Raw genomic sequence first — 12,997 nt, forward strand, 5'->3', positions numbered from 1 at the left:
TTTTTTTTTTTTGAGATGGAGTCTTGCTCATCACCCAGGCTGGAGTGCAGTGGCGCGATCTCGGCTCACTGCAAGCTCTGCCTTCCGGGTTCACACCATTCTCCTGTCTCAGCCTCCCGAGTAGCTGGGACTACAGGCGCCTGCCAACGCGCCCGGCTAATTTTTTGTATTTTTTAGCAGAGACGGGGTTTCACCGTCTTAGCCAGGATGGTCTCGATCTCCTGACCTTGTGATCCACCTGCCTCAGCCTCCCAAAGTGCTGGGATTACAGGCGTGAGCCACCGCACCCGGCCAGATGTTCTTCTTAAACTTGACCAGGGACTTTTTTTCTTTTTAACAGTTTTATTGAGGTATAATTACATACCATTAAATTTATCCTTTTCAGGTGTGCACCTCACTGGTCTTTTTCTTTTCTTTCTTTCTTTCTTTTTTTTTTTCTTTTTTGAGATGGAGTCTCACACTGTTGCCCAGGCTGAAGTGCGATGGTGTGATCTCAGCTCACTGTAACCTGCGCCTCCTGGGTTCAAGCGATTCTCCTGCCTCAGCCTCCTGAGTAGCTGAGATTACAGGCATGTGCCACCACGCCTGGCTGATTTTTTTGTATTTTTAGTAGAGATGGGGTTTCTCCATGTTGGTCACACTGGCCTCCAACTCTTGATACCAGGTGATCCGCCCACCTTGGCTTCCCAAAGTGCTGGGATTACAGGTGTGAACCACCTTACCTGGCCTTCACTGGTCTTTAGTACACTACAATCCAATGTTAGAATATTTTATCACTCTCAAAAGATGCTTTATACACATTTGCAGTCATTTCCCTTTCCAATCCCCAGTCCCAGGCAACCACTAATCTGCTTGCTTGCTTTCTTTGTGGATTTGCCTCTTAAAGACATTTCATATAAAAAGAATCCTATGTGATCTTTTGCGTAAGAGTTCTTTCATTTGGCATGTTTGTGAGGTTCATCCATATTCTGTTTTGTTGCTGAATAAAAATGATAGTTTCTTAAAGGTTAGAGTATGGAGTCTAAAATCATATCAGACTTTTTGTATTCTGTTACATAACAATCCACTGATCTGTCTTGTTCTTTGAGTGGTCCCTTTATTCATGCATGATTCTGTACTATCATGCCTTGGTCATTTGGAAAATATTGGGTCACAAAGTTACTTGGATCTTCCCAATGTTAATACACATTTCACTGTAAAATGTGAAAAAAAAAAACCAGCATTCATTAATATCACCACCAGTCTCAACGGAAAAGTATGGAAAGGTGTCAAGTTCATAGTAACAGATAAAAGTTGTCTAAAATTCAGGTTTGACTTGAAAGGTTAAATTTTATTGTTGGCAACAAATTTTGTCATTTTACTTGAACGGAGGGGTTCCTTTTGTTCATTTTTAAAGAAATACCTCACTGAATAACTATAGTTCATCTGCCAATTACTTTTTCAGGTAAAACTGGTGTTCCTTGAAAAAAGCAGGTGGTTCAGCTTACAACTCACACAGTCTCACGTGTTCTTTCCCCACCTTTATTTTTAACTGCAAATGTTTGGTGGTGAAGATATTTTTTTCTGCTAGTACAGTTTGTTGCCCCATCTTGATTGACGGCAAAGGTACCTGCAGTTTTATCCACCGTTTCTTTTGCACCATCAATGCAAATATTAACATGGTGAAAAAAGCAAAGAAAGCCTTAGTAGTATTATAAAAACAGACCATACTTTGAGAACCAATGTCTTTTTTTTTTTTTTTGAGACAGAGTCTCACTCTGTTGCCAAGGCTGGAGTGCAGTGGCGCGATCTCGGCTCACTACAACCTCCCCCTCCTGGGTTCAAGCGATTCTCCTGCCTCAGCCCTTTGAGTAGCTGGGATTATAGATGCCCACCACCACACCCAGCTAATTTTTGTATGTTTAGTAGAGACAGGGTTTCACCATTTTGGCCAGACTGGTGTTGAGCTCCTGACCTCAGGTGATCCACCCACCTCGGCCTCCCAAAGGGCTGGGATTGAGAACCACTGTTTTATAGTCTCTTTTGTTTAACCGAATCACTATTGGACTTTGGTGTATTTCCAGATTGTAACAGTAAATTACAGTATTTGTGGAAAAGGTTTACATTGAAGTAATTACAGTGTTGTAATTGGGAGGTGTTTGATTAACAAATATGGAAGAAAACTAAAAAATACTCAGACATATCACATTTTGGATTGCATTACCCATGTCTTTTTTAATTATCCTAAAACAAACTGATTTCTCCTAAGTGCTAAATTTCATATACATAAAATAAACCCTGATGTTTTATTATCTTTCATATTTTTAGTATTCGAGAGTCTGGAAGTTAGGAGGGCATTTGAATTAACTGAGTATTTGCTGCATGTTGAAAAATGAATGCTTTGTCTTTTTCAGGGTGTAGAGTTACTGATGAAATTTTGCATTTAGTGCCAAATAAAGAAACTTTTAGACTCACCCTAAGAGCTGTCAAATTATGGGCAAAGCGTAAGTATCCCTAGTCTTCTATGTTTGCATTATAAAATTCTAATTTTCTCTTGCCAGTGATAGAAGCACATATAGAAACTTTGAATCTAATGATATTGTTGGAGGTTGAGGGCCAATAAACTCTGGAGTAGCTATTTGTTTTTCAGGTACAATGGTTATGGTGTTTTGATAAGTAGTGTACCTCTTCCTACCTTGGGTAAAAACTAAAAGCCCCTGACTTTTCGTCTTAGGTTCAGTCAGGCAGTCAGAATAATTCAGAAGTTGAAGACTGACACCCTCCGTGGGTAGCACCATCTTACATATCTTTGTATTCCCACCCGCAGAGTCTGGTTTTTACTGTAGTAGGTGTTCATTAAGTGAAGAGCCCACAGTGATGACTTTCACTTGTTTTTACCTTATAACACTTTTCTAATAAAGCCTGGAACTATTACTAGTTTTTTTATATATATATATATAGTTCATATATTTAGGTTCATAAAAATCCCTTTGCTTACCACTGAGCTGGCATAGCACATTCTGTATTATTATTTTTGGTTCCAGACAACTGCAGTAAAGCAAATTACAATTTTTTTGTTTTGTTTCCCAGTGCATATAAAAGTTACATTTACACTATACTGTAACTGTAGTCTTTTTTTTTTTTTTTTTTTTTTGAGAGGGGGGGTCTCTCTGTGGCCCAGGCTGAAGTGCAGTGGTGCAATCTCAGCTCACAGCAACCTCCGCCTCCTGGGTTCAAGTGATTCTTCTGCCTCAGCTTCCCGAGTAGCTGGGACTACAGGCATGCACCACCGTACCTTGGTAATTTTTTGTATTTTTAGTAGAGGCGGGATTTCACCATGTTTGTCAGGCTAGGCTCGAACTCCTGACCTTGTGATCCACTGGCCTCGGCCTCCCAAAGTGCTGGGATTACAGGCGTGAACCATCAAGCCCAGCTCCAAAATGTGTTTCTTAAGTGGTAAAACAAGAAGATAACTCCTTGATCCTTGGGCTACAGAATAGATGCTGTATTAGCAGACATGAAAATAACTTCAATCTCCTAGTATATGTCCGCTAGAGCTCTTGCGTGACTAGGTGCATTGTCAAAGAGCAGTCCTACTTAGAAAGGAATCTTTTTTTTTCTGAGCAGTAGATCTCACCAATGGGCTTTAAAATACTCATTAAACCATGATGTAAAAAGCTGTGCTGTCATCTAACGAGAATCACCTACCCTTTGAAGCTTTGAAACCAAGCTTCTCCTCTCTAGCTGTGAAAGTCCTAGATGGCATCTTCTTCCAGTATAAGGCTGTTTAATCTACATTGATAATTTGTTGTTTAGTGTAGCCACCTTCGTCAATGATTTTAGCTAGATCTTCTGGATGACTTCCCGCAGCTTCTGCATCAGCACTTGTTGCACTTTTATGTTGTGGAGATGGCTTCTTTCCTTAAACCTTATAAACCAATCTTTACTAGCTTCAGACTTTTCTTCTGCACCTTCCTCACCTCTCTCAGCCTTCATACAATTGAAGAGAAGTTAGGACTTTGCTCTGGATTAGACTTTGGCCTAAGGAAACTTTGTGTCTTGTTTGATCTTTCATCCAGACTATTAAAATTTTCTATCAGCAGCCAGGTGGGGTGGCTCACACCTGTAATCCCAGCACTTTGGGAGGCCAAAGCGAGCGGATCATGAGGTCAGGAGTTTGAGATCAGCCTGACTAACATAGTGAAACCCCATCTCTACTAAAAATACAAAATTTAGCCCGGTGTGGTGGCGTGCGCCTGTAATCCCAGCTACTCAGGAAGCTGAGGCAGGAGAATCACTTGAACCCGGGAGGTGGAGGTTGTGGTGAGCTGAGATCGCGCCACTGCACTCCAGCCTGGGCGACAGTGCAAGACTCTGTCTCAACAACAAAAAAATGTTTTGTATCAGCAATAAGGCAGTTTTACTTTGTCATTCCTGTATTCACTGGAGAGTAGCACTTGTAATTTCTGTCAGTAACTTTTCCTTGGCATTCACAACTTGGCTAACTGATTGGCACAAGGAGCATAGGTTTCAGACTATCATAGCTTTCAAAATGCGTTTTTCACTAAGCTTAATCTTTTCTAGCTTTTGATTTAAAGTGAGAGACATGTGACTCTTACTTGAACACTTAGAGGCCGTTAAGGGTTCTTAATTGGCCTAATTTAAGTATTGTTGTGTCTCAAGGAATAGGGAGACCTGAGGAGAGGGAGAGAGATGGGTAATGACCAGTTGGTGGAGCATTCAGAACATACACATTAACCAACTAAGTTCACCGTCTTATATGGGCTCAGTCTATGGTGCCCCAAAACAATTACAATAGTAACATCAGCAATCACTAATCACAAGTCCCCATAACAGATATAATAATAATGAAAAAGTTTGAAATACTGTGAGAATTACTAAAATGTGACACAGAGACATGAAGTGAGAGCTTATGCTGTTGGAAAAATGTTGCTTATAGATTTGCTCAACTCAGGGTTGCCGCAACCCTTCAATTTGTAAAAAACTCAGTATCTGTGAAGTGTAATAAAGCAAAACACAATAAAACAAGGTATGCCTTTGTATTTGTTTTATTTCATTTTATTTTTTTAGACAGGGACTTGCTCCGTCTCCCAGGCCAGAATGCAGTGGTGTAATCATAGCTCACCACAGCCTCGACCTTCTGGGCCCAAGCAATACTTCCACTCTAGCCTCCTGAGTAGCTGGGACTACAGGCATATGCCACCATGCCTGGCGAATTTGTTTGTTTGTTTTTGTTTTTGTTTTTTTTGAGACAGAGTCCTGCTCTGTTGCCCAGGCTGGAGTGCAGTGGCACAATCTTGGCAAGCTCCACCTCCCGAGTTCACGCCGTTCTCCTGCCTCAGCCTCCCGAGTAGCTAGGACTACAGGTGCCCACCCCCATGCCCGGCTAATTTTTTGTATTTTTAGTAGAGACGGGGTTTCACTGTGTTAGCCAGGATGGTCTCGATCTCCTGACCTCGTGATCTGCCTGCCTCGGCCTCCCAGAGTGCTGGGATTACAGGTGTGAGCCACCACGCCCGGCTAATTTTTTTTTTTTTAAGCAGAGACGAGGTATTGCTATGTTACCTAGGCTGGTCTCAAGCTCCTGAGCTCAACCAGTCCTCCTGCCTTGGCCTCCCAAAGTAATGGAATTACAGGTGTGAGCCACAGTGCCTGGCTGAGTATGACAGTTAAAAGTTTCTTTTTGGGGTGCTGAAAACATTCTAGAATTGATCATGTTGATGATTGCACAACTCTCAGTATACTAAAAACCATTGAATTGTGTACTTTAAATCGACGAATCTTGTGGTATGTGAATTACATCTCAATAAAGCTGTTACAAGCTAAAAAGCAACACATGGCTTGTGGCTACCATATTGGACAGTTTAGGTCTAACAAGATATTAAGCAAGTAGAATTTGTCCTTGGGCTCAAGTGTCTAGTATAGTTAAAATAAAATGCACTGACGGGATAACATGAACAATTTGCTCTTCCTTAAAGATTAAATGCCATATTTTGTCAATTAGATGCATATTTTTCATGTTTACCATGTCTGAAATCAGTATTTTGTAGGTTTTCTTCTTTTGCTCACTTGGCGGGACGTAATACAGATAGCTATATTAGAATCGGTCATGACAGTCATGGTGGTGCACCCCTGTAGTCATAGCTGCTCAAGAGGCAGAGGTGGAGGATCAATTGAGCCTGGGAGTTTGAGGCTACAGTGTGTTATGATTGTGCCAGTTCACTCCAGTCTGGGTGACAGAGTGAGAGCCCATCTCTTAAGAAAAAAAAATCATAGAAATGAGTAATATCAGTGGTGTATTCTACTTTATGGAGAGGTATCCAAATTCTGTGAAATACTGAAGTCTCCGGTTTTACACTTGATTTAAAAATACCCATGAATGTGATTATTAATTAAATATTCATTCTTCCCCATTGTCTCTTCAGATGTCTCCTTCCTTTCATTTTTCTCTCAATCCTAAATACTGAAAAATGGGGAATTTCAATGTAATATCAGTGGAGCCCAGTTGAGCAGTTGGAACTGAGGCAAAGAACTGAGGTGTCTATATTAGAAGGGAAAGTAAGGAGGGTAAGATTAGCAACTTATGGTTTACTAAGTAGACTATAGGCCTTATGTGAAGATCTGCTTATCAGTTTTAATGTTTTGTTTATAGGGGAAAATTTCCAACCAACTGTCTTATGAATACAGTTACCTTGTTGAATGTCATGGATATTCATTCACCTTGTAAAGAGCAGAAAAAGTAAAAAGAATGTCACAGATAGTAGGTCCTAATAATAATTAACAAATATGTTGATTTTCTAGGACGTGGTATTTATTCCAACATGCTAGGATTCCTTGGTGGTGTCTCCTGGGCAATGCTAGTTGCAAGAACTTGCCAATTGTATCCAAATGCAGCAGCATCTACTTTAGTTCATAAGTTCTTTTTAGTTTTTTCCAAGTGGTAAGTATTTATATGTGTACTTTGACTGTTTACTAACTTCTACCTATATGTAAGTTTGTTTGGACATATAAGAACTATACATAGACCTTTTCTGTTGTTTTACAGTCCTTTGTAAAGGTAAAAGTATAAAACATCAAATTTGAGGCACTTGTCACCTTCTTCAGGGATTTATAAATGTGGGCCTTTAACTAGGGAGAGCAGTTAAAATAAGTTTGGCTTTGCAAATTACTAGTTATGTAGAGGTTGTTTAAGCTTTCCTCATTTGTAAAACAGAGATGATAATCACATTGATTTATTAGTATTTTCAGTAAATGTTAGCCGTTGCTGTTACTGAATTATCAGAATTAAATCCGTGAAAGCAAATGAGAAGGAAGTGAAAGATTCAGGTGCAAATTAGTTACAGTTAATGGAAAGTAATGTTTGCCCTTTCAGAGAACACTGCATTAAAATGAGCAGCCTTTCCTTTGTATACCTTCTTACCTTATTCCTTAGCCCATTTCTTCTTCTTTATTTTTTTTTTTAATTGAGACAGGGTCTCACTCTGTTGCCCAGGCTAGAGTGCTTGCATCTCAGCTCATTGCAGCCTCCGCCTCCTGGGCTCAAGTGATCCTCCCACCTCAGCCTGGTGAGAAGCTGGGACTATAAGCGTGCGCCGGTAGGCATGGCTAATTTTTGTATTTTTAGTAGAGACAGGGTTTCTCCATGATGCCCAGGGTGGTCTCGAACTCCTGAGCTCAAGTGATCTGCCTGCCTCAGCTTCCCACAGTGCTGGGATTACAGGTGTGAGACACCACACTCGGCCTTTTTTTCCCCCTTAATACCAAATACCCAGAACATTCGCTCTAGAAGGTTAGAACAATCTAATAATTAAAAGGTTCCATGTAGTACCTGAAGTGAGATCATGTGTAAGTTAATTTGCCTTATTCATGTCAGGGAATGGCCAAATCCTGTGCTGCTGAAGCAACCAGAAGAAAGCAATTTGAATTTGCCTGTCTGGGATCCTCGGGTATGTGATTTATTATGGAGTTTCTGTAAACCTTTTAAGGAAAAGGACATTTCTCTAAATTACAGTCTAGTTAAAGATAGTTCCTCTTGTCTCTGTTCTTCCTTCTGTATGACTGTTGTCCTCTTGCTCCTTCTGCTGTGGTTTTTGTTTTGTTTTGTTTTTTTGTTTTTTTTGTGCAGATGATTTGGATCACTGATGCTGATCCAAATGTTATGTCATTAAAAATCATCCATGTAAGATAAGTGGGTGTCTCAAGGGCAGTGTCATAATCCATTGTGCAAAAACTGTCTCAAAAATAATTGGTTACTTGGCTGGGCGCAATGATTCACGCCTGTAATCTCAGCACTTTGGGAGGCCCAGGCGGGTGGTTCACCTGAGGTCAGGAGTTCGAGACCAGCCTGGCCAACATGGTGAAACCCCCTCTCTACTGAAAATACAAAATATTAGCTGGGCGTGGTGGTGCACACCTGTAGTCCCAGCTACTCTGGAGGCTGAGGCATGAGAATCGCCTGAACCCCAGAGGCAGAGGTTGCAGTGAGCCGAGACTGTGCCACTGCACTCCAGCCTGGGTGAGTTGAGACTTCGTCTCAGAAAAAAAAGTAATTGGTTACTAATAATAAAGTACTAAAGTATAATAAAAGATTTACTTTGAGATACATTTTAAAGCAGATTCATTGTTCCAAGATAGCATAATTCTCACATATCTTGCATTTTAATTGCTTTTAGAGTGAGTGCTCATTCCTCTAGGTAACCAAGGGGAAGTCATCCATTGAGTGGGTGGTGAAAAAGGATTGAGAATCATGAAACCAGATAATGCTTTTTGTAGTTATAATACTGTATTTCCTTGATTATAAGAGATCGTTGTTTATAAGATGCACATCAATTTAACAGCTTTTCTGAGGAAAAATATACTTCTGCAGTATTTCCTGTGACTTTGACTATGAGACATATCCAACTTCAAAAATAAATGTAGTTGGGGAGGGAAAATGTACTTCTTAAACTTGAGGAAATGTAGTATTTAATTTATATTTCATATTCTTCAGACTTTTGGGGAAATGAAATGAGGACAGCTGAAATAGGAGAATAGATCAGTTATTCTGCTTCTAATTTCACAGGTAAATCCATCAGATAGGTATCATCTCATGCCCATAATCACCCCTGCCTACCCACAACAGAATTCTACGTATAATGTGTCCACATCAACTCGAACAGTAATGGTAGAAGAATTTAAACAAGGTAAACATGTGGCCCTGTTGCCCTTTACATATTCCCACAAGTTTTTGGTTGACAGTTTTTATTCTCTGTTACAGCTATGGATTGACAGAGTTATACCTATTTTTTCTAAAAACTCTTTCAAGTATGGTTATTTTGTTTTTTAGTAATGAGTTTTCAAAAGTATATGATAATATTAAGGCCGAAAATGGAGCCAGCCCAGTCTGGTTGAACCTAATTTTTTGTGTTCTAAGAAACAACAGAATATATGCTTATATTTTGTTACTCAAGAATTTGGTGGGCCGGGCGTGGTGGCTCATGCCTATAATCCCAGCACTTTGGGAGGCCAAGGCGAGCAGAACACCCGAGGTCAGGAGTTTAAGACCAGCCTAGCCAACATGGTGAAACCCTGTCTCTACTAAAAATAAGAAAATTAGCCGGACGTGGTGGTGGGCACCTGTAATTCCAGTTACTTAGGAGGCTGAGGCAGGAGAATCGCTTGAACCCAGGTGGTAGAGGTTGCAGTGAGCCAAGATAGAGCCACCACACTCCAGCCTGGGTGACAGAGTGAGACTCTGTCTCAAAAAAAGAAAAAAAATAATAATAATTTGGTGTGGTGGAGTTTGAGATTTTGCAGTAGTAGAGTGATTTAAGAGCTGGTCCCTTTTCAAAATCCTTCTTTTTTTTTTTTTTTTTTTTTTAATTTAGGTCTTGCAGTCACAGATGAAATTCTCCAAGGAAAATCAGATTGGTCCAAACTACTTGAGCCACCAAATTTCTTTCAAAAGTATAGGTATGTGAAATTTTGTATTTTATATGTATGTGATTTTTTTTTTTTTTTAAAGAAGAATGTTAAACATAGTTAATATCTGGTAGGTGGCAGCTCTTTTATTTCTTAAGCAAGAGAGAATAGATGAACAAAAATCCTAAGAGATAAGAGTGTTTCTTTATTCTAGTAGTATCTAATCCAGTGTTAGTGACTTTTTAAAGTGAACTGTTTTTTACTTGTAGGACCTAGAATTAATTTTGTGAAAATTAGAGCATATTTAATTTTCATAAACTGTGTGCCTTTATTAGCTCATTTTTTCAATGAGAGGGAGGGAGAAAAGGAGATGATTAAAAAGCAGGCCGTAACAATTTTTCTGGCTTTTTTTTCTGATTGTTGCTGAAAATTCTTCAGACATTATATAGTATTGACTGCCAGCGCATCAACAGAAGAAAACCATCTAGAGTGGTAAGACTTCTATTTCAAGTTTTCTACCTACTGTGTGGTGATAGTAACTTATTTATATGGTGCTTTACCATTTATAAAGTACTTTCTTGCTTGATTTTCAAAATTATTATATATATTTTTTTTTTTCTGAGACAGAGTCTCTGTTGTCTAGGCTGGAGTGCAGAGTCGCGATCTCAGTTTCGCCATGTTAGTCAGGCTGGTCTCAAGCTCCTGACCTCGGGTGATCTGCCCACCTCAACCTCCCAAAGTGCTGGGATTATAGGCCTGAGCCACCTCTCCCGGCCTTTTTTTTCTTTTTTTCTTTTTTTTTTTTTTTGAGAAGGAGTCTCCCTCTGTCACCCAGACTGGAGTGTAGTGGCATAATCTCGGCTCACTGCAACCTCCGCCTCCTGGGTTCAAGTGATTCTCCTGCTTTAGCCTCCTGAGTAGCTGGGACTGCAGGTGTGCACTACCATGCCCTGTGCCTAATTTTGTATTTTTAGTAGAGATGGGGTTTCACCGTGTTGGCCAGGCTGGTCTCGAACTCCTGACCTCAAGTGATCTGTAAAATTATTATATCTTACTGGTGATTGTTGTGCATGACCATGGAGCTTCAGTGTTTAAAATATGCCATCAAATTAATGTTTCAGAATCAGGAGGGACATGAGCAAAAGATACATGTATAGATTTTGCTTCTTGTTGCGTCCCAGAGTCAGATTTAGGCAAAATTTTGAGCTAGTTTGGATGATTCTGATAGCACCATCTATGTTTTTCTTTTTTCTTTTCTTTTTTTTCTTTTTTTTTTGAGACAGAGTCTCGCTGTGTCACTCGGTGGAATGCAGTGGCGTGATCTCGGCTCACTGCAGCCTCTACCTCCTGGGTTCAAGCAATGCTCTGCCTCAGCCTCCAGAGTAGCTGGGATTACAAGCACCCACCACCATGCCTGGCTATTTTTAGTAGAGATGGGGTTTCACCATCTTGGGCAGGCTGGTCTTGAACTGCTGACCTCATGATCCACCCACCTCAGCCTCCTAAAATGCTGGGATTACAGGCGTGAGCCACCACACCCGGCCTAAGTTTTTCATTTTTGCCATCATGTTTACCTCCAACAAAACTCAATAGAAAAGACATCTTGTATATCATTTTAATTTAGGAGATAATGGCTTAAATCTTTCAGATTAAGCTTCTGTCAACAGGTAGGAGATATTTGTGGTCAAGAAGTAGTGTGTTCTTTCTAGTGCATCTAAATTTATCCCTTCTATCTCCCGTATATTCACATCCTTGGCTCTATCAGACGGAAGCTATTAGACCACCAGAGATGGTTGTACTTTCCTTGGGTCTGACTTCTGGAAAAGCAAAACAGCAATACTGTTTTATTTTTGCTTCAAGAGCTTAATCCTTATTTCATTGATAATTAAAGGGACTCTGAAAATAATCCTGACACTGAAACAGTATTTTGTTTGTATAGATCAGGAGTCAGAAAATAGGGTCTAGGCCAAATTCAGTCTGCCACCTATGTTTATAAAGTTTTATTGGAACACAGCCATGTTTCTTCATTTACATATTATCTATGGTTCCTTCTGTGCTTGACAGCAAAGTCGAATAGGTGTAACAAAGACTGTATGGCCCAGAAACCCTAAAATTTACTATTTAGCCCTTTACAGAAAAAGTTTGCCAACCTGTCGTTTAGATGACACTGGAATAACACAGATTTTTGTAGATTTACTCTTAAAGCACACACAATTATAATGTATAAGCTCTTGCTGATGTTTTTAAAAAACTTAAAATGTTCTTCTAATTATTCTAATTCATAAGTCATTAATAAGTAAGTTGCCATTGGTCACATTTCTTAAGTGAGATAGAAATGAAATTGCAGAAATCTGATGAAACTTACTGTATTTTGATAGTATCTGATACAAATTTAGTGAATTCTTTTTTTTTTTTTCCCTTTGAGATGGAGTCTTGCTCTGTCGCCCAGACTGGAGTGCAGTGGCGCGATCTCAGCTCACTGCAAGCTCCGCCTCCCGGGTTCATGCTATTCTCCTGCCTCAGCCTCCCGAGTAGCTGGGACTACAGGTGCCCGCCACCTTGCCCAGCTAATTTTTTGTATTTCTAGTAGAGACAGGGTTTCACCGTGTTAGCCAGGATGGTCTCGATCTCCTGACCTCGTGATCCACCCGCCTCGGCCTCCCAAAGTGCTGGGATTGCAGGCATTGGCCACCGCACCCAGCCTGTGAATTCTTTTTTAAATGCAAAGTCTAGCTGATTGTTTCACATATTATGTGCCAATATTAGTTTCATTGTTTAAACTTATCTTAGCCTTAGGATTTATTTATTTATTTTTTAGAGATGAGTCTTAGTGTCACCCAGTCTGGAGTATAGTGGCGTGATCATACTGCAGCCTCAAAGTCCTGGGTTCAAGCAATGCCTCCTGCCTCAGCTCCCCAAGTAGCTGGGGCCTGCAGGCCCATGCCACCATGCCTGGCTGATTTTTTTTTTTTTTTTTAATCTTATATGGATGGAGTCTCACTTTGTTGCCCCAGGTGATCTCGAACTCCTGGCTTCATGTGATCCTCCTGCCTCAGCTTCCCAAAGTGCTGGGATTAACAAGCATGGGCCTAGCCCA

At 40.2% G+C, this 12,997-nt stretch overlaps 1 protein-coding gene across 2 annotated transcripts in view; it reads left to right on the forward strand.

Moving 5' to 3' along the window:
• The window catches only part of PAPOLG (poly(A) polymerase gamma), a 42,151-nt gene that overhangs the window by 16,941 nt on the left and 12,213 nt on the right, over window positions 1-12,997 (forward strand). For both annotated transcript variants that reach the window (XM_023228303.1, XM_023228304.1), the window contains exons 8-13: window positions 2,394-2,483; window positions 6,802-6,940; window positions 7,874-7,946; window positions 9,062-9,182; window positions 9,867-9,951; window positions 10,339-10,392. In XM_023228303.1, coding sequence (XP_023084071.1) covers window positions 2,394-2,483; window positions 6,802-6,940; window positions 7,874-7,946; window positions 9,062-9,182; window positions 9,867-9,951; window positions 10,339-10,392 — 562 coding nt within the window. The remainder of the gene's footprint in view (window positions 1-2,393; window positions 2,484-6,801; window positions 6,941-7,873; window positions 7,947-9,061; window positions 9,183-9,866; window positions 9,952-10,338; window positions 10,393-12,997) is intronic.

This window comes from Piliocolobus tephrosceles, chromosome 15, assembly GCF_002776525.5.
Source record: "Piliocolobus tephrosceles isolate RC106 chromosome 15, ASM277652v3, whole genome shotgun sequence".
NCBI lineage: Eukaryota > Metazoa > Chordata > Mammalia > Primates > Cercopithecidae > Piliocolobus > Piliocolobus tephrosceles.